The 21,938-nt window shown below is 41.3% G+C and overlaps 1 protein-coding gene across 4 annotated transcripts in view; it reads left to right on the top strand.

Moving 5' to 3' along the window:
* The window catches only part of PTPRK (protein tyrosine phosphatase receptor type K), a 348,184-nt gene that overhangs the window by 95,942 nt on the left and 230,304 nt on the right, over positions 1–21,938 (top strand). For all 4 annotated transcript variants that reach the window (XM_044291903.1, XM_044291905.1, XM_044291906.1 and 1 more), the window contains exon 3: positions 5,665–5,936. In XM_044291903.1, the coding sequence (XP_044147838.1) occupies positions 5,665–5,936 (272 nt within the window). The remainder of the gene's footprint in view (positions 1–5,664; positions 5,937–21,938) is intronic.

Below are 21,938 nucleotides of genomic sequence, written 5' to 3'. Positions count from 1 at the left end.
ATCTCTGGAATCTACACTTAGCTCTATAACAGTGCGGCCAAAGTTCGGCAGAGTGCAACGCGCATGCGTGGCTGCCCTCCATTAATTTTTTATGGGAATGCCGAAAATAGCTAAACAATTCCCCATAGAAATGAATGTATAGCGCATTTGGCAAGTGCAACCATCGCACCATTCACTTGGAAATAGCAGAGCCAGATCCTATATAAATGAATGTAGGGTAGCCGATTGTGTGGGGATATCTCATTCTCTTTGATCGCTTCAGTCTCAAGATGGATGTTGGTCCTAGAGGTGGGATCTGCTCCTATCTGACATTGGTGTCATATTCTAGCAATGTCACCAGTGTTGAAAGTGAGACAACCCCTTTAGGAGGATGAGATATGACACAAGTGCCAGGAAAAGAATGTTCACATCTGTTTGAAACTGTTTTAAACTATAGTAAAACCTCATGCACATGCCCATATTGCAGCTCTGTACAAACAATGAGCTGTACAGAACTGTAACATAGCACCCATAGGCTTCAGTTGAGGCATGTTTTAATGGGTATAAATGCTCCTGGGCAGAGTTTTGACATGTGCTTGAGCCCTACGAGGAATAGCCTGGCTTAAATGAGAACAATATTCCATGTCAAATTGTCCCCTCCTTGGAACAGTATCAATTTGTATTGGCTAGCACACTGGAACATGCACAGCCTAAAGCTGGATGTCTGGTCATCCTAATGCAGAGGCCCACAGCCACCTCACCAAGAAGTTTGGGGGACATTAATCTCCACATAGATGCAGCAGACATTTATGGCATATCCTGTGGATACGTTATAAATGTCTTAGGTATGCCCATTTAATGTTTTTATCTGTGCACTGTCTTTGGCCGTTTTGTAGTAGTTCTTCTGATGTTTATAGTGTGTGAACATCAAAGACAGCTCTTAGATTTTTAAATTGACCTTAAAGGGGTGTGCAATGGCTTAACGTTGATGACCTATCCTCAGGATAGCTCATCAATATCAGATCAGTGGGGGCACTAAGGGATAGCTGCGCTCATGGAATTTAACAGTGCTCAGTCTCTTTCATACTGGAGATACAGTGTAATTACAACCGCTCATCCCATACACTTGAATTCGGCGGAGCAGTTGTAATTACACTGGGCCGCCTCTAAAAAGTAGAGGGCATGCAGGTAATTTTGGAGCATAAGCAGCACCTTGTATGCACGCAGCTACCCTGTCAAACAGCTAATCAACAGGGTTGCCAGGAGTCAGGCCCCCCATCAGTCTGATATTGATGACTTATCCTGAGGATAATAACAGGCCACTGCAAAATAGAAAAGCTTTGCAAGATGGACCTTTTTTAAGATTTAGAACACCTATGGTCTCCCCTGATTTGTTAAAGAGCATCGTTAATTGTTATTAATATATCTGCTTGGAGCACCAATGGGCATGCCAAGACATCTCATCTGGCCCTTTCTTCTCGTGCCATGCTCTATCTCTGCAAACGCTCAGTAGGTATCTGCACTTCTTGGGAAGCTGCAGCAGATCCACTGCACATCCATAAACTGGTTGAAAACTGCATTGTTATATAGGTCCTTAGGGAAAATTTTATATATTTACTCTTCTTAAGGGGATTCGGTCAGCACTTTTGACCGAGCTAAAAAAAAGATGACAGCACTCAGTAGGGGGCTGGGGAGATTAGTCCAAACATGACTCTCCAAGAGTGCGAGTATGAACTTCTATTCTGCAGATTTTAATGCCAACAAGTGCCCAGAGCCGGACTTCACTATGAGTGCTCCCTGCATTGAGCATTGAGGTAGTGGTCCTCCTGGCTGGATGCTACAGCTGGCTCCATATGCCTTAGATTGGCTAAAGATGATATGGTTTCATAGTCTGCTTATACCTATTTGATTTCAGGCACGGTTATAGCAATGAAAAGGTAAAGTATAGCTTCAGTTAACTAGGTTGTCCCATGAAATCCATTTCTGGTCTACCCACAGGACACGAATAGGCATCTGAATGGTTGGGATCTGACTACAGGGGCCTCCAAGGATTACTAGAATGGTAGCACTTGTTCCCTGTTTGAATGCAATGCCAGACACGCTTGCATGTCCACCCTTCCATTAAAGGTAACCTTGACAGCAAGATATTTGAAATGTAACTAAGCACATCTAGCTTATCTATTTAGGCATGTTGTCCCTAATGGTGTGGTCTTGATTTTGGGTTTCATGTATACAGAGAGTATCTTTATTTAGGACTCCCGCTGTATTCTAATGAGTACTTTCAAGTCAGGAAAGCTGGCTCTTACAGCCTCCAAGTCAAGCTTGGTGTGCCCACATCCTGACCCTTGATTGATGTTTCAGATCTGTGGTTACGTCATCCCCTCACCTCTTCAGATCTCATGCAGGCAGAGTCTCTATCCTTCATTGCGCCTGCAATTCAGCCGCATACTGTCTACACTATCTGTAGCATGCACAGTGAAGTGATGAAGACAGAAGCTGTGCACCCATCTTTACTATGCAGGCACCATGGAGGTGAATGACTAGTGAGGGGATGACGTAACCACAGCTCTGAATCCTTAATCAAGGGGCAAAAGGCAGAATCTGGGCACAGCAGGCTTGACTCTAAGGCTGCAAGCGCTCGCCTCCTTCACTTGAAAGCGCTCACTAGCATACAACAGGAGAGCTGAATAAAAAAAAAATTTTTCTGTATACATGAAACCCAAAATCAATACAAGGGCACTATTGGAAGGCAACATGCTTAGACAGAAAAGGTAATGGGCTAAGTTAAATGTTGAATAACTTGCTGTCAGGTTCCCTTTTAAACTCTGGAGCTGCTATACATAGCTAAGTACACGTGTGCCATTGTCACCAGGAGCCCATGTAGTTGAATGGAGCAGAGGACACTAGTGATTGGTGGAGGCCTTGGCAGTCAGACCCCCTCCCCCCACCAATCAGAAGGTTATTTCCTATCCTGTGGATAGAGCATACATTGTTATGAGACAGACCCGTTATGGATTAGTAATGCTTGCACTGAATAGAGTGCCATTTGTTTGCTTGCACTGAATAGAGTGCCATTTGTTTGCTTGCTTCCTATCTTGCAATGTTATTATAGTCCTAGAACACCTATTCAGCAGAGAATGACTGAAATTGCATTGAAGAGCTGTGACAGAGCTTTCGCCTTAAGACATAGGTTATTCAGCAGCGGCACTGACTGATTCACCAGAGCCACAAACACTTGTATAGAAAACGAAAAACAAGTGCTAGGATCTTGGAGGGCAAAATATTGGTGGGTCGCAAGGGTAAAATAGAGACTTTTCTGTGTTTAGATTTTCAAGATGATATTGCTTTACTGCCAGAAAAGAAGTTGAAGCACTGTTACTTGAAGGCAACACAACACATTTAGAGGTTAAGACTTTACTGTAGGTTTTTATCATTTTATTATCTCAATATTTTGCTTTGTAAAGCTTTCTAATTCTGTTGTGATTCTTGCAACTTGTAGACAGATGGATGTGCTACTGTGGTCTTTAATATTAATGTGTAACACATCCTTAAAGGAACCCTGTCGCCGTGAAAATGCAGTGCATTCTGCAGGCACCATGTTATAAAGCAGGAAGAGCTGAGCAGACTGATATACAGTACTTTATGGGAAACAATTCGGAAGAGCTTTTGATTCATTCATTTAAACCTCCTTTAAACGTGTTGTCCGGGTTCATGGGTGGGCTTTAGTGCTGCCCTAGCCTGTAAAACGGCTAGGGCAGTGCCAGAGCCCGCCCATCAGTGCTGGTGATGTCACTGGGAACACTGCTAGGTGGAAGCCTCCACCTAGCAGTTTAAAAAATATCAACAAAGAGCCATTGCCCTGCACGATACAGAGCAGGGCAAGGGAGAGCATTGGAGCATGAAATGCTCCGATGCTCACATCGGAGGTCCTCTCTGGGAGAAAATGGGGATATGTCCGGGTTCAGCTCAGAACCTGGACAACCCCTTTAATGCTTAGGAGTCATTTTGGCGGTCCTACTCAGTGATTAACAGCTAACTCTGCATGACTTGGCATATAGAGTTAGCTGTCAGTAAGTAGGGCCCCCTACATGACTCCTAAGCATAGGCGAAGATATTTCAATGTATAATTTAAATATTTTACTGAATCCTTTCCCATAAAACTACATTAATCTGCTCAGCTCTTCCTGCTCTATAACATGCTGCCTGCAGATGTCATTGCCACCACAAAATGCAATGCAATTACTTACAGACAAACTGACATGTTATGCCAGGTATAGAGTCTGAGTAGTACAAGACACATGCACCCCCTTCTCCAGACTGCTATAGGAAAAACACGGGGTATCAAATTTGGTTGCAGTGTTCCTTTAGTATTGACTGATAGAAAAAATATTGCAGGGATATAAGGGTTAGATAATCAAATCAATTCTAATGAATCGATCATTTCATTAGTCAGATTTCTAAACCTATGGAGGGTCATCTCCACAGGTGAAGCAGCATCCACCTGCTAAAGGATTGATGGGGCTTACCATACTGCCTGGCCCTGTCTATCCCTTGCCTGTGCTGCTCCTGAAACTCTAATTTGGCTTTAGTAGCAGCTACTGTGCAAGTGCCAATACACTTCTGGGAAGTGATGTGCTACTACCGAAGCCAAATATGAGCGTGAGCTGTGCTGCAGGCAGGTGTTTGATAGGGCCAGTGGGATGTCCAGCCCTGTCAATCATATAACAAGTGGACGCTGCATCACCTGGGGGACAGCCGCCTACAGGTGGTGAACTCTGATCTTGTGACACAGGGCTGTATTACACAACAGATTTTCTGACCAATCATTGGTCAGATGCCCAATTACACACACAGATCTTTTATACACACACCAACTATTGGTCTTATTGAAAAAACTGATAAAACGTCCTCTTTAATTAATTAAAACATAACTTAAAATCATTAAAACCATTCCTTTTATAATCCAGAAAACCCTTTAAGGTTTACATTTACTTTGCTAATTGCTTTTCTACCTCTCATTTCATGTGTGTGTAGAAACTAATGAATACATTAATTCAGGCAGGATTGCCGCACTACAGTATAAAATATTGAGCTTGTAGGGATTGTGTCTAGCTGTATGGAATATAGGTCATAGTGATTTAAAAGTAAAGTTCTAAAAAATGTAGAATAGTTCCGATCAGTGATGCCAATGATTAATTTTTCTGATATTGTCAAAATTACATCTTAAAATGTTTGGGAGTATGTGAGTGTAAGGTATGTTAATGGAATTGTAGCTAAATTGGTGGTGTATGCACTGTAGAAATATTCTGGGAATTTGAGGAACCTGTTCCCCCTCCCTTTAAACAATACCTCATTATCTGTAGATATTTCCATCTACTCTCTGTGCCTTTTAGGAAGTTTTCAGCAAGTATTTTCCAAGTTTATACTTTTACAAAGGTCATTCAATTCCAATGGGTTGCCAGCTACTTTATCAGATGCTGACAATACTACCAGAACTCTGCTCTCTGTGTAGCTATAAAATCATTAGTAACTGTGCATATTGTTCTTTAACTTTGCTGCTTATGACACACTTTAAGCATGTTCAGCATAATTTTGTGATAGATGTGTCCTTGAGACAGGTAGAATGAAAATTCCTTTATGTAGAAAAAGTTTTTGACATAGATATTTCTTTAACTTTCTTTTAAGGCTCCTACATGATTGTGGACTCCTCCAAACATGACCCTGGAGAGAAGGCTCGTCTTCAGCTTCCTAACATGAAGGAAAACGACACTCACTGCATTGATTTTAACTACCTTCTCTTCACCCAAAAACGGGATAACCCAGGATCGCTTAACATTTTTGTGCGGGTGAACAAAGGACCTCTTGCGAATCCCATCTGGAATGTAACTGGTGCTACTGGAAAGGACTGGCTTAGGGCTGAGTTGGCGGTTAGCACCTTTTGGCCAAATGAGTACCAGGTAAAACCATACTAATCTGATCATGATAACACTATTGGGAATAAAACCTATTATTTATAATGCCATAATTATCTTTCCATTTTCAGATTAAACAGGCTTTGTACAGGGATTGTTCTTCTTTTGAATGATCCTTCAAAAACAGATTTATTCTTCTAGGTTTCTGGCTGAATGTGACATTTTAGAAACTAATGTGGTGTTGGCTGTAAAATAATTCTGTGAAGAAACAGCTTTGTGAGCTTAATCCGTGTTAAGAGCAGAGGGCTGTAATCTAAAGAGATGTATTGTGTAGGGGTGATTGTCTTCAAGTAAAGGGCTAATAGTCCTTGACATGACACTCACAGAATGCAATATGCATTGAAAAACGCTTTAAACCTGCTGAATTTTTAAACATGTGATATCAACATTGAAACCTGCTAAATACTGGTTTTGCTGCTTTAGATCTTTAAAGAATGGGAATTAATGTAAACATATCACAATGCTGTTTGCTGTGTTCCAGTAAAGTACTTGGCTATGTATCGTCAGTTGCTATTCTTCCCCTGCTTTTCCAAATACATTTCCTTAAGTAAACTGATACTTATGACATGGTGTTAATGCGTACCCATACAGTGGTGCTTGAAAGTTTGTGAAATATTCAGAATTTTCTATAGTTCTTCATAAATTTGACCTAAAACCAGATCAGATTTTCACTAGTCCTAAAGTCCTAAAGGTAGATACAGATAGCCAATTCAAATGAGTAAAAAAAAATTAGAATTAGCCATTTGTTGCGGAAAATGATCCAATATCACATGTCTGTGAGTGGCAAAAGTATGGAAACTTTAGGATTAGCAGAAGGGGAAATTAGAGTCAAGTGTTTTCAATCAATAGACTTCGGGGTGCGGCTTCAGTGACACTGTTTGTCAGAAATAGTCCAGACAAAAGCTTTCTATTTTTCTCTGCCAAAAAAATGTTTTCCTGAACGGAAACCTAATGGATCTCATTATAGTCAGTGGGATCTGTTAGGCTCCGCTCCTGTCAGTTATGTACCAAATCCGGCACTTCCGTTATTTTCATTCTTTTGCTTCTGTAACAGAAGAAGGGGAAATGGATAATGCTGATCTTCACCACACATATTTGGGGAAGTTTATTATAGCACAAACAAAGCAGATTTCTGAGGACTTCAGAAGAGCAATTGTTGATGCTCATCAGACTTGAAAAGGTTGCAAAACCATCTCTAAAGTGTTTGGACTCCACCAGTCTGCGTTCATACAGATTGTGTACAAATGGAGGCAATTCAAGGCCAATATTACTCTCCTTAGGAGTGGTCGACCAATAAAGATCACGCAAGAGTAATGTGCATAATAGTCTGCGAGGTCACAAAGGAACCCAAGTTGACCTCTATGCAACTGTAGGCCTTTCTCAAATTAGCTAATGTTCATGAGTCCACCATCAGGAGGACACTGAACAATGGTGTGCATAGAAAGACTGCAAGTAGAAAACTGCTGCTTTACACCCCCCCCCCCCCCAAAAAAAAAAAAAAAAAACATTGCTGCCTGTCTGCAGTTTGCTAAGCATCACTTGGACAATCCAGAAGGATACTGGAATAATGTTTTGCAGACAAATGAGACCAATTTAGAACTTTTTGGTTTAAATGAGAACTGTTTGAAAAAAAAATAATAAAGGAAAATACTGCATTCCAGAATAAAACCTTCAACCCCTCTGAGTTAGTATCATGGTTTTGGCCTGTTTTGTTCGTTCTGGGTTAGGATGGCTTGCCATTTTTAATGGAACATTGAATTTGGAATTATTACAGCAATTGTAAAAGAAAATGTCAATGAAAACATCAGGGAGCTGACTGTACAGAGAATGTGGGTCATGCAGGCAGACTGACCCTATGCACACAAGTCAGTCTACCAAAGAATTGTTAAACCAGAATAACGTTAACTGGTTTTCTAGGAGGAAAGTATTTGACCTATTCTCAGGTTAGGTAATCTATATCTGATTGGTGGGGTCCCGTCACCCAGCACTGACACTAATCGGCTATTTGAAGAGTCCATGGCGCACAGCTGAGTACTGCGGCCTCTTCACAGTATACAAAGCACAGTGCCATATTGCAGCCCAAGGCTATTCACTTGAAGTCATGTGACCAACCAATATAAGGTCACTGAGCTACAAAAAGGCTGTATCATTCAATGGTGTGCTCAAACATCTGGGAGTGCTTGGAATCAGACCCCCCTTCAAACAGATTACCTATACGGGACACAGCAAGTCTTTAAAGATGGCCATAGCCGCCAAGTATCTGTTTTATATTTGACTGAGGAATAGCCCAGCATTCCACGGTATTTCAGTGTTGGAACCAAACATTTATAAGTCAATAATGGCCATCGGGTGCCATCGCTGTCATATGACTTATCTTTATTTAATGCTTTGATGTGCATTTCTTTTTCTAAACTCTCTCCTTCTTGCTGTGGTTTCTATGGTTGTTTGCATATGGGCCATGTGATTTGCATTCATTTTATTTTGTGAGTGCATACGCTTTGTCTTTTGTTTAAAGTGGTTGTCGCCTGTAAAATATTCTACAGTCTTCATAAGTATGATTATTGTCACACGGAGAGGAGATGGACGTTACAAAGAGGAGAAATGAATGGTTAGGACAGCAAGGGCTTGGGCACATGCAACGATTGATAACGCCCTTCTGGACACTTAATGAAGTTGTGCAGTCAGGACATATTGATGACCTATTTTCAGGATAGGCCATCAATATCTGATCAGTGGTGGTCCAACTACCAACCCCCCCCCCCCCTCAGAAGTCGGCACTCGTACGAGCACTGCTTCCACTTTAAGTTTACACTGGGCGTCCTCTCGCTTGCAGTGGTGATGCAGTGTAATTCACGCAAATGGAACAAGCATTTGTAATTACAGCACCACCAAAACTTAGAGACGACGGACAGTGTAAGGGTTCATTTACACATCCACAAGTGTTTTGCAGTCTGCAAACCACGGACACTGGTCATGTGCGTTCTGCATTTTGCGGACCGCACATGGTCAGCACTATGATAGAAATGCCTATTTTTGACCGTGGTCCCGGCCAATCGGGTATCGATGACCTATCACAGTGATGGCTGACCTTGGCACTCCAGCTGTGGTAAAACTACAACTCCCCTTGCTTGGTTGCTCTCAGAACTCTCTAGAAATAAATGGAGCATGCTGGGAGTCGTAGTTTCACCACAGCTGGAGTGCCAAGGTTAGCCATCACTGACCTATCCTATGCATAGGGAGCGTATTTATTCACAGATCTTTTATTTAGATTTAGCTCTATATTTGTGACTATTAGATTATTTGATTTTTGCATATGACAAATGTTTAAGGCCGAATGCACACAGCCGTTTTTCACGGGCGTGAGCGGTCCGTGGAACCACGTGCTGGATTCCTGCTGAGATCAGGAGTGCACGGCGTCATTGGTTGCTATGACGCTGTGCGCTCCCTGCTGTCGCCGCAGTACAGTAATACACTGGTATGATCTATACCAGAGTATTACTGTACTGTGGAGGCAGCAGGGAGCGCACGGCGTCATAGCAACCAATGACGCCGTGCACTCCTGCTCTAAGCAGGAATCCAGCCCGTGGTTCCACGGACCGCTCACGCCCGTGAAAAACTGCTGTGTGCATTCGGCTCAAGTGTGAATTACTGCTTCTGAAGCTTTTGTATGCTTACATTACACAAGTTTTTTAACAGAGCAAAGGCACGGGTCCAAAAGTGTTATTCATTGCTGTCAACGTGATACAGCGTTGGATATTTGATGGGTTTGGTCAATGATCTGATGTCTAGGAAAACTGTCAAGCACCTTTGGGCATCTATTCTTAAAATAAATTGGATAGGATGGATTTTTTCCTGTATTTCAGACATGGAGTTACTACTTAGGTCAGTAAACAGTTTTTCTCACATCAGTGCCCTCTGACGGATTCTAATAACTGGCTGTCTTATAAAGTTTAGATTTTACTACCTGGAAGATTTGTCCTTGCATCTGTCCTTCTTTCTGAGAAGTATTAAAAACTGCACAGTCTCATAATTTTATGATTCATGGTGTTTTCCCTCATCAAGAGACTTGCTCAATTTGCTGGGGGCACATGTGTACTGTTTAGTGCGTTCTGCTGACTTGACATTCTGTGTGGTTACTAAGACTATGAGACTTGCCCATAAGCTCTACAAACTGAATAGTTTTTTTCCTTAGTAATTTAGATTGGGTTTATCGCATAAGAATATTTATGTGATACAGTCTGATGTTACAGAGATCTCATTGAGCCAGGGACTTCATTAGCTGCTTTAGCGATTGTTGACTATGGCTCTGACTGCTCAATGGATGCAGGCATATGATGGTTGTACTTAAAGGGAACCTGTCACCGGGATTTTGGGTATAGAGCTGAGGACATGGGCTGCTAGATGGCCGCTGGCATATCCGCAATACCCAGTCCCCATAGCTCTGTGTGCTTTTATTGTGTCAAAAAAACCGATTTGATACATATGCAAATTAACCTGAGATGAGTCCTGTCCCTGACTCATCTCACGTACAGGACTCATCTCAGGTTAATTTGCATATGTATCAAATCGTTTTTTTGACACAATAAAAGCACACAGAGCTATGGGGACTGGGTATTGCGGATGTGCTAGCGGCCATCTAGCAACCCATGTCCTCAGCTCTATACACAAAATCCCGGTGACAGGTTCCCTTTAATTTCACTGTCTCAATATTTTAGTCTAGGTCCTCTTTCTAGGCCTAGGGGTACTCCCTCCGCACCCCTACCCTTGCTGTGTTCTGTTGCAGGCTGTCCTAACCTGCTGCTTCCTCCCTTAGGGCATATCTGAGCTTAATGGCTCTTAAAGGGCAAGTGCTCACCTGGGCTAATCACTTCCCATCAAATGGCGGCATTTCCTGGGGTATATAGAGTGCCTTTCCCAATGGAGAGGTGCATTAGGTTCCTAACTTGTCTAGTCCTGGGAAGGTGAGATGTTCTGGCCTCCCGTGCTCAACCTCTCTGATTACTGGGTTGTCCCTTTGCTGCAAGTCCTGACCCCTGCCTGATCATTATATTTACTTTGTACCACTTGTCCTGATCTATTGTGTTGCCTGACATTTGCTTGTTCACTGACCATGCTTTTTCCTGTGCCCTTGGTGCCACTGGTGTCTCTTGACCCATCTTGGGTCAGCAGCCTCTGAACAGACTATTCCTAGAGGTAGTAGCATGGTGACCCTTGCAGTGAAATCCAGATCCTCATACAGGGGGTGAAGCCAAGGGTCCTCCTTGACAATGGCCTCTGGAGCAGCCACAAGCTAAATCTGTTCAGTAGGCAAAGTGGGCTCAAACTTGCTACAGTACAGCCTGCTGTAACTTTGAAAGGTAGCTTAAAAGTTGGTTTTTTTTTGTTTAGTAAAAGCAACAAAATTAGTTGGCCATTTGACATTTTTTCCAGTGATCAGCTGTACTTTATATTGTACTGTCCATTCTTTTTTCTTTCATAATTTGAACATTGAAAATACTTTTGGGCAAATGCAAAATCAAGTTTTTACAGACTTTTCTGTTAGCACAGCTTAGTGTCAGCTGTTAGATTTGTAATTGTCCTATTTAAAGTGTCATTAAACAGGTATCCTAGGGTTTTACTGTTGAATACCTATCCTCAGGATTGGACATCAATATCTGATCTTTTTAACAGTAATGATCTAGATATTGTCATAGTTATCGCTGTCTTGTGCTCCAAAGTATTTGTTGCTTTTTCCAATTCCAAGAAGTGTGAAATAGTCACCGGCTAGAAATGTTTGTTTCTTAGCTTTTCAGGGTTGAAAGGACAGAAGCTTCATACAGACTTTGCTTTTGTTAGAAAAGTGCATTTAGGGTAAGTTTGTGTATATTTGTCAGTCATGAACAGTTGTGTAATTCATTGCTGTGTTTCGGCAACGTACACAGCGCAGAAGAAGTCGAAATGCACAGCAGGGGTCAGCCTAGTGTTTCCGGGCAGCATTATCCCGGCATAGCTTGATACAAGGCTTTTCACTGTCTGTCTTTTGTAAGGCTGGAGAGAAAGGTGATGCTTCATACAGAAAGCCACATGTTAATATTAGGCATGCCCAAGCCAAAGCCTAACATGACAGTGTGAAGAATTGAATTGGTACTAGCGTTTTAGCTTTCCGGTATTGAGATCTGTCATAGGTGCTCAATATTGGGAAACAAAACGCTTCAGTTTTGTCCCAGTTTATTGTCAATGGGGACAAAACTAAACTGAACAAAACAGAACGCTCCAAAATGCATTCCATTCCCTTTAGTTGCGTTCCCAGACCGGAGAGCAAACCGCAGCATGTTGTATGCACAGGTTAACGTACACAAGAAAAACCCACATAAACGTTGGGCAAAATAGTCTGACCCTAAAGAAGCCAGCTCAGCATCATGAAGTAATCCTAAAAAAGCAAACTGAAACTAAACAGGCTGAAATAATCAGTAATTTTATTAAATACATAAATATGACAAAAGACACAAAAGCACATCAAAAGATGTGGTACGAATCACTCCTGAGGAATAGTAGAACACAGATGTATATAAATGGAGGCTTATAATACAATGGTATTGTATTGTATTTATTGTTTGTTGTTTTTTACATTTATATACAATTTAGGTAGTTGCATATACTTTGACATTTTCCCTTAGTTTAGGGTTTAATATATCTCTTACCTTTGTGTTGCAGTACCTCTTTGTAGTGCTACCTTGCGATTTAATACTAACAACATAACATATATATATACATCTGTGTTATACTATTCCTCAGGAGTAATTCGTACCACATCTTTTGATGTACTTTTGTGTCTTTTGTCATATTTATGTATTTAATAAAATTACCTTTTATTTTAGTATGTTTGCTTTTTTAGGATCGCAACATGTTGTAGTTTGCTTTCTGTCCTGGGATGCGGAGCAAGACGGATCCGTTTTCTTTGACACTATAGAAAACGGATCCACCCCCCATTGACTTTCAATGGAGTTCATGACGGATCCGTCTTGGCAATGTTAAAGCTAATACAACCGGATCCGTTCTGAACAGATGCAGACGGTTGTATTATTAGTAACAGAAGCGTTTTTGCTAGCTGAACCCTGCCAGATCCAGTAAAAATGCTAGTGTGAAAGTAGCCTAATTCAGGTTTTGAGATCCTCTGCCGGATCTCAAAACCCGAATTAAAAATGCAGATGTGAAAGTAGCCATTTGGTCTGATTACAGTGATGCCAAATTAGTTTTACAAGCTTTGGGAATAAAAAAAACTTTTCTTAAAAAAAATAAAAATGTTTTTATGTTGCTGTATTTCAAGACCCATGTAGTTTTATTTTTCAGTGGACCTTATGTGAAGGCTTGTTTTTTTTGCAGGACAAGCTGTAGTTATTTTTTCTATTTTACAGTACATTCCATTATTTCAACTTTTTTCCTTTTGTTCTATTTTAGGTGATGCAGAATAATCATCAATTCTGGCATTTAACATATGGAATAAATGACAGTCTTACAGTCTTACATAGTCATTACAGAGACAGCAATACCAAATGTGCATTTCTATTTGTAAAGGTTAGCATATAAATGCAGTTTGTGTAGAGGAGGGCTATTTTTTATTTATTTATTTATTTTTTCCTTTTAGTCAGACTATAAAACTTAACTATCTGATAGTTTGATCTATGTGATAGAAGTTCCGAGATGGCAGGGCTGGGCTTTGTTAGGTCTCCCGTCTTCAAAGAAATCTATTGTCACCCTTTGATCAGTTTGCAGGGACCACGGTAGGGAGACAGGGAGAGTCCCCTCCTGCTGTTTAGATGCTGCGGTCGCTTCAAATGTGTTACATGATTTGGATTGTAGGTAGCACTGATCCCAGCCATTGCAGTAGGGTGTAAATAACAGCTGATTGCCGTTGCGGATGTTGGGGAGGAACATTTAATAGGGGCCTGGATGCCTTTCTTGAGTGTAATAAGATGGCAAGTTATAGTTATAAAACATTCACAGATTTATTTTGGTTGGACCAAAGAATGAATTTGCTTCCAGTATAAGACAGAGACCACCTCATAAAGACTTGTCTTCCCCTGACTCAAAGCCGTAGGCCTATATAATAGTTAATTGACATATGCTTTCTTTCCATCTTATCAACTGTGTAGCTCTGACCTTTCTAATATTTCAGTAGTAACACCACAAAAAGCAGTTTTTGTGTTTATTTTTTATTTATTTTATAATTCAATTTTTATCATGCAGATAGTTTGACCGATTCTATAAGATATTCATATATATATTTTTTGCCCCATTACACTTGGACCTAATTCTAAATATGTCAAGCCTATGGCTTCCTTCCAAACGAGGGGCTCACTATAGCACAGGCACTCTTTAGTATCAGCAGAGGCGATAATAAATTCCTTAAGTAGTTTGGGAAACAATTGTGAAGCACAGTCTTCCTTACATTAATAGCAGTGCCAGGAGCTGCTGCTTTCTGGCGTATTGTTATTTGCTGTCCATGATGGGCACAGAAGGCGATGAGATTGCCAACGTGCTTTTGGCTGCAAGTCCAAACATTAAAAATGACACAGGAAGAGTTAGGTGTTGGCAAGTGACTCTCCCTCTTTGTTTCCTGCTGTCAGATGGCCATTTACTTCTGTAACCCTGTGCTTCTAGACTGTTTTTGAATAACCAAGTATGAGACCCATTCAGCAGTTATTGCTTCATTTAGTGCGTATTTCTAAGATGAACATTTGGGTGCCCTGTTAATCTTTTGCCATCCCAATATATACCTGCGCATAAAATGGAAGTAATACATATTTAAAGAGCATTCTGGTATGTTCTACAGAGGCTTGCACGTTGCCCCCACCCTGGTAAGACGGGTAATAGGTGCAGAATTCTCTTAGTATTCAGTTACCATTGGGGAGCACAGACTTTATTGCAGGAGCTTCTGCTACTTTGTACGGTCGCTTGCTTTGTTCCAGGGCTGGTAAGTGTCAGCGAGTAAATTGGGACGTCTGGTTCACCTCCATAAATGGAACACAATGTTCTGAGTTGTCAGGATAAGAGAGCATTATCTACAGATGGAAATGTCCCTTAAATGCTGATATTTGCCAGATTTAGCCTCTCACAACGAGGCTTTGAATCTTTTTTCAGTGATGGCAGAAAGTGTCTGCAGCTTGTTTCTTAAACTTTTTTTTAGCATGCTATGAAAGTTGTGGCAACATAAATTTGTTTGTCTGTGGACTGGAGTACTAGAAAACAGGGAAATGAACAGTTCATAGAAGCACAGGCAGGTAGCGTGCACCAGAGTTCGGGGAAAAATTGTATCAAAAAGTGCTTTACGTACTATGCACTTAAAGGGGTTGTCTAGTGTTTTTTTTATTATTATTAATTTATTTTTTAAATATTGGTAACATATCCTCAGGAAAGGTCAGCAGAGAGCCGACTCACAGCACCCCGCCGATGTGCTGTGTTCTCTTCTCTGTTAACTTGCTCGCCCTTGAAATTACAGTGGCGAGCAGTGTAATTACAACTCTACCATCTCCATTTATTTCAATGGGACATAACCCACTTGAAGTGAATGGAGACGGCATAGTTATAACTAAAACTTCTCTCTCACATCCACTGCCCCTCCTTGGTCCCTGAATGTAAACTTCCGGTTTGACGCCGCTGTCACCAATCATTGGCTGCAGTGGTGATTTGCTTCCCTTGCATACAACAGTGTCAAATCAGAAGTTGACATCCAGGGACCTGATCAGGCCAGAACGCGTAGGAGCTTGGGAGCCAGCATTGGGTAGGATGTAGTATGGTCCATACACAGGTCTGCCCAGGAAGGATTTGTCAAAGCACCCTCCAAACACGCACAACCCCATAAAGTTTCCATCACTCTGTTCCCTAGCTTCCTCAGTGTGCACACAATGAAGCTGGCTGTGCTTGTACCAGCCTCATCTGCACATGTGCCAGAAAGCAGGAGACAGTGCTGATGGTGGTTTAGTAATGGGAAGTCAAAGGACTCAAGTTTCCATTAAGAGTTTATTGATAAATCCCTTTTCAATTACTTTTGAAAACAATTGGTCACACCGTAAGCCTCCATATGCTTTAGGCCTCATGCGAACGACCGTTGTGTGTTTTGCGGTCCGCAAATTGTGAATCCGCAAAACACTCATGGCGTACACGTGCGTTCCGCAATCTGCGGAACGGCACGGACAGCCATTGATATAACTGCCTATCTTTGTCTGCAAAACGGACAAGAATAGGACAGGTTATATTTTTTGGGCGGACCACGGAACGGAGCAACAGATGCGGACAGCACACGAAGTGCTGTCCGCCTCTTTTGCGGCCCCATTGAAGTGAATGGGTCCACATCCAAGCCACAAAAATTGCGACTCGGATGCGGACCAAGACGGTTGTGTGCATGCGGCCTTACAGTGATCATTTTTCAAGAAGCTTGTAAGGGCCTGTTCACATTTAGTTTTTGCTGTGGGTCCAGCGGATACATTTCTAAATGGCAACAAAAATTATTTTTGCAAATGTTAAACATAAAAGTGATTTAAACAGCAGGAAATTTTCTGATACATTCACTTTAAAGGGACACTGACAGGCAGTATAAACATATTTAGATGTTCATATGCTGTCATAGGTCTTATAATGTGTATCCCAATTATATAAGTGTACCCCCTGTCCGCATTTCAAACACTGTAAAATCATATGTGAATCACTTGCCTTTGTGTCCAAGGGGCGATCTTTCTCCTGCATTTGTGCCCAGCCGCGCCCCAACTGCCGTTTCCTAGCGCCGCCCAGCTCATTATTATTTACTGTGCAGGAGACACTGAAGCCGCCACATTGAAGGTTATGGGACGCAGGCGCACTACGATTCCGGTAAGGTATCCGGCGCACGCGCAGAAGCTCCAAGTGAGGCCGATGCCCAGACGTTTCTATTCGGCATGCGCGGGATCTCGCAGTATCGGGGACTGGAAAAGCCGCCCAGCGCAGTGAATAATGATGAGCTGGGCGGTGCTAGTAAACGGCAGTTGGGGTGCGGCTGGGCACAAATGCAGGAGAAAGATCGCCCTTTGGGCACAAAGGCAAGTGATACACATATGAATCTAAAGTTGATTTTGCAGTGTTTGAAATGCAGACAGGGGGTACACTTATATGATTGGGATACACTTTAAAAGACCTATGACAGCATAGGAATATCTAAATATGTTTATAGGGTCTGTCAGTGTCCCTTTAAAGAGGACCTGTCACCTACCCTGACACATCTGGTTTAGTAACTACTTGCATTCCCCATGTAATAACAATTCTGGAGAATCTTCTGGTTAGAGGTCCTCTTTAAGATCCAACGCGCTCAGTGTTGCACATGAAGACTATTTGGGTAATTTATTAAACTGAAATACGCCTATATTAGGCAACAGCTAGTTGCACCGTAGTCTGTGAATTCTCTTCGTTCACACCAGGCGTAGAAAAAGGTCTAAATGTAAGACTGCTCGGAAACTGTCTTACATTTAGAACTAGTGGAGGATCCTCCGAAGTTATGGAAAGGTCTGCCCCTGTTCATAACGCCAGCGGAACCACTGCTAGCTTAGGTGTTTAGGGTCCATTCACATGTCCGCAATTTCGGACCCATTCATTTCTATGGGGCAGCACGATGTGCTGCCCGGATCCGGAATTGCGAATCCGCAATTGCGGACTAGAATAGGCATTTTCTATTAAGTGCCGGCGATGTCTGTGTTTTGCGGATCCGTGGATCTGCAAAACACACATGGATGTGTGAATGGACCCTTATTAAGACTTAATAATTGTGCCCCTATGGGTCATTAGTAATCTCGTGGACTTTGAGAAAGTGTGACGTCTCATAATTCTAAGCCAGCTCAGTAATTTTTGCCGTGAAAAGTCTGTAGGTGGATAAGATGTATAATAAAAGTTGTGGTGTTAAACCAAACATTACCATAAAAGGGCCCTGCAATCTTCTATTCATTTTCATTAAAACTTTGCTTTTCTCAAGGGATTACAGACCGTGAAAGGTGAAATTGTGGGGCAAAATACCTTTTTGTCATCTTACTACTATTCATTTTCTTATTTTAGGGGACTCTCAGCCTGTTTGTCTCATAGCTTTCTTTATATGCGATCTGGGTAAATTTCCTCCAGCTATCATGCTAACGATGCGATTAAGGTTTGTGATGTGGAACCATAGGCAACACTTTACCTAAAACGCTCTGTAGCATTAAGCAGCCATAACATTTTGATTAAGAAAATATTGAGTCTCTTTATTGGCCGCTTGGTGTGCAAAATATTCACGGGCTCTGCAAAATTGCTTTTAAATATAAGAAATAAACTAGGATAGAAATAAAAATCTTCACTAAAAGGTCAGTGTTAACAGCGGCAGTATTCTTTAAGTAACCCAGTCTGTTCAGATGGAGAGGCTCAAATGGTTTAATAATCAATGATAAGTATGGGCTTCTGGCACTCTGCATTTATGCTGATTAAAGAAAATGGGAATTTGCTATCTGAAAATATAATTTAAGGACATCTGTCCTAGCAGGGAAATTGGCTTGTATAGAATGTGATATTCAGGAAGCTACCATGAATCCCGCCTAAAGTATGTAATGCATGAAGACCAAGTGGATGATGGATTATTTGGACCATAAGTGTGTACTTGAAACGTGTTTCTGTGCTGAATTTACCATATGTGAACATATAAAAATACCAAACAGCACTTGTAATATAGGCAATGCTGTTTGAGATTGAAAAAAAGATAAAGCTACATACCCCAAAAAATTAAAGGCAGTATGCTATTTGCCATATTTCCCACACCATAAGGCATATCGGACCATAAGATGCACCTAGATTTTAGAGGAGGAAAATAAATTTAAATATTTTTCATCAGACCTCAAATCAGGCTCCCAATCTTCACTAGACCTTAGATCAGACCACCAATTTTCATTAGACCTTAGTTCAGACAAAAAATAAAATAACGGCCCTCTCCTGCTTTGGACAACACTGCCACTCATGAGATCCAGCACACTTCTCCTGCACTGTGACCGAACAGGTCACAGTATTGGGTCATATTGTGCTTTTACGTGCACTACTACTTGACGCGGTCAGGACACAGCACAGGGAGTGGTGAGTAAAGACAGCACTGCTATATTCACCACTCCTCGGCCTTACTGTACTAATCAGCACTTCCATAATGAAAGTCCTCCTTAGTATTCACATTATAAGATGCACTGCCATTTCCCCCCCATTTTTGGGGGAGAAAAGTGTGCTGTATAGTACAGGAAATGCAGTTTTAAAAAAAATAATTATATTTTATCAACTTAAAGGGGTTCTGCAGTTTTTTTTAAACTGATCTATCCTCTGGATAGATCATCAGCATCTGATCGGCGGGGATCCGACACCCGGGACCCCTGCCAATCAGCTGTTTGAGAAGTGCAGCGACCTTCACTCTGTTTACCGCAGGCCCAGTGAAGTCACGACTAGTATCACTGGCCTGGGCGGGGCTAAGCTCCATTCAATTGAATAGAACTTAGCCCTGCCCAGGCCATTGATACTAGTCGTGACGTCACTGGGCCTGCGGTAAACAGAGAGAAGGTCGCAGCGCTACTGCCACTGCCTTCTCAAACTTCTGATCTCTCTGTGACTATAGTGATATTAGAATATTAATCACTTGACGGGAACCTGTCACCTCCCAAAACCATCCCAAGCTGCCAGCAGTACCTGCGTGTAGCCAGCAGTGTGTTTGATGCCTTTCTTCCTCAAGGCAGATGCAGCAAAAGTACTGAAATAACGTTTTCAGTACTTTTGCTGCATCTGCCTTCAGGAAGAAAGGCATCAGAAACACACTGCTGGCTACATGCAGGTACTGCTGGCAGCTTGGGATGGTTTTGGGAGGTGACAGGTTCCCTTTAAGAACCGAGCCCGTTTTTCATTTTTGCATTTTAATTTTTTACTCCAATAGCCATGTAGCCATATGAGGACATATTTTATGCATGATAAGTTGTGTTTTTTAATAACACCATTTAATTTACTGTCTCTTGTATTGGGAAATGGGGGGAAGGGGGGATTCTTTGTGTGGTTTGAAAAAAAATCCACAATTCCAAGTTGTTGTTTTTTGTTTTGATAATACAGGGTTCACCGTGTGTTTTAAAAATGATGTGATGTCCTTATTATGCAGCTCAATATGATTACATCAATACCAAATTTGTATATTATTTTTTTTTTCTTTACTACCACACAGGAAAAATATTTTTTTATTTTAAAAGTTGTCCTTTTTTAATTTTTTTAATTTTTATGTAAAATTGGGAAAGGTGGATTATTTCTACTTTTAATATTTGTTTTTCCCCCAAAAAACTTTGTTTAAAAAAGTAAACAAAAATTGGTCACCTTAAGAGGCTAGAACATTTGGATCTTTTGCTCCCTTGTCCCATTCACCATAATAGAAATCTATTATGGTGAATGGGATTCTGCTACTCTCCCTGCTGAGCTGTGCCTGGGAAGCTTCAGCAGGCCTCAGACTGTTGTGGTAACTGATAGAGCCTTTGCAGTGAAATCGCAGGGCTCCTGATCGGAAGGCTGACGGAGCTGCATGGGTGTCTGCTGCGCTGAGCCCGCTCCATACATTCCCTCAACAACTGTGACATACAGGTAGGTCACAATAGCTGAAGGGTTAAACAGGATGCCCGACTGTGTATCCAGAGAGAGGTAGAGGAGGAATGAGTGAATTGACAGCGGTGTGGGGAGGTAAAACTTGTTTTATTATAAACTGTTCTGGGCTATTAGACGCCCCCTTTCAAGGGGTTGTGAAAAACCAAAGCTAGAACCAGCCCTTTCTCTCGCATGGATCCAGAGCTTACGCCATCCATTACTCTAATTGCTCTGCTAGATTTATTCTGAGCTGTTAGCTCAGGAGACGTGTCCTTTGTGAAGGGGCATGTCCTTCTGCTGCACCGCTCCATGTAACTGTTACAGCTTTTAACAGTACATACAGCTAGTGGCAGTTGAAGGAGGGAACTACTGAGCATATGCAGACATGCTGATTTGGTGGATATGCACATTACTATAAAGATTAAAAACTAAGGGCATCACTGAAATTAATTTAAGGGAATATCATGCATCTGGAGCATTTTTTTAACATTAAGTTACAAAAGTTTTTTTTTTTTTTTTCATGCTGAATTATGTCAAAATATAATTTGCTGGGCCCAGTCCCTTTTTAAGTTCTATAGACCTGCAATGTTGACGAAAAACATAAAGGCAATTTCAGAGCACTAGTAGGATTGGTCTATACAATTGGATATTTCTTGGCTTGTTTGCATGGATATTTTCCAACAAAACCAATAGAGATAACTGACTGAATCTGTCTGTTTGGCCCCAGCACATGATGACCAGATCTCATCCAACTTGGCCATTAACCACTTAAGGACCACAGGTTTATACCCCCCTAGTGACCAGGCCCTTTTTTACAAATCGGCACTCCACAACTTTAGCGGTTTATTGCTCGGTCATGCAACTTACCACCCAAATTAATTTTACCTCCTTTTCTTCTCACTAATAGAGCTTTCATTTGGTGGTATTTCATTGCTGCTGACATTTTTACTTTTTTTGTTATTAATCGAAATTTAACGATTTCTTTGCAAAAAAATGACATTTTTCACTTTCAGTTGTAAAATTTTGCAAAAAAACGACATCCATATATAAATTTTTCGCTAAATTTATTGTTCTACATGTCTTTGATTTAAAAAAAAATGTTTGGGTAAAAAAAAAAAATGGTTTGGGTAAATGTTATAGCGTTTACAAACTATGGTACAAAAATGTGAATTTCCGCTTTTTGAAGCAGCTCTGACTTTCTGAGCACCTGTCATGTTTCCTGAGGTTCTACAATGCCCCGACAGTACAAGCACCACACAAATGACCCCATTTCGGAAAGTAGACACCCTAAGGTATTCACTGATGGGGATAGTGAGTTCATAGAACTTTTTATTTTTTGTCACAAGTTAGCGGAAAATGATGATTTTTTTTTTT

The sequence above is a fragment of the Bufo gargarizans genome, chromosome 4 (assembly GCF_014858855.1).
Source record: "Bufo gargarizans isolate SCDJY-AF-19 chromosome 4, ASM1485885v1, whole genome shotgun sequence".
Classification (NCBI taxonomy): domain Eukaryota; kingdom Metazoa; phylum Chordata; class Amphibia; order Anura; family Bufonidae; genus Bufo; species Bufo gargarizans.
Note: the sequence above shows the minus strand (reverse complement) of the source record. Positions and strands in the feature narration are given on the sequence as shown.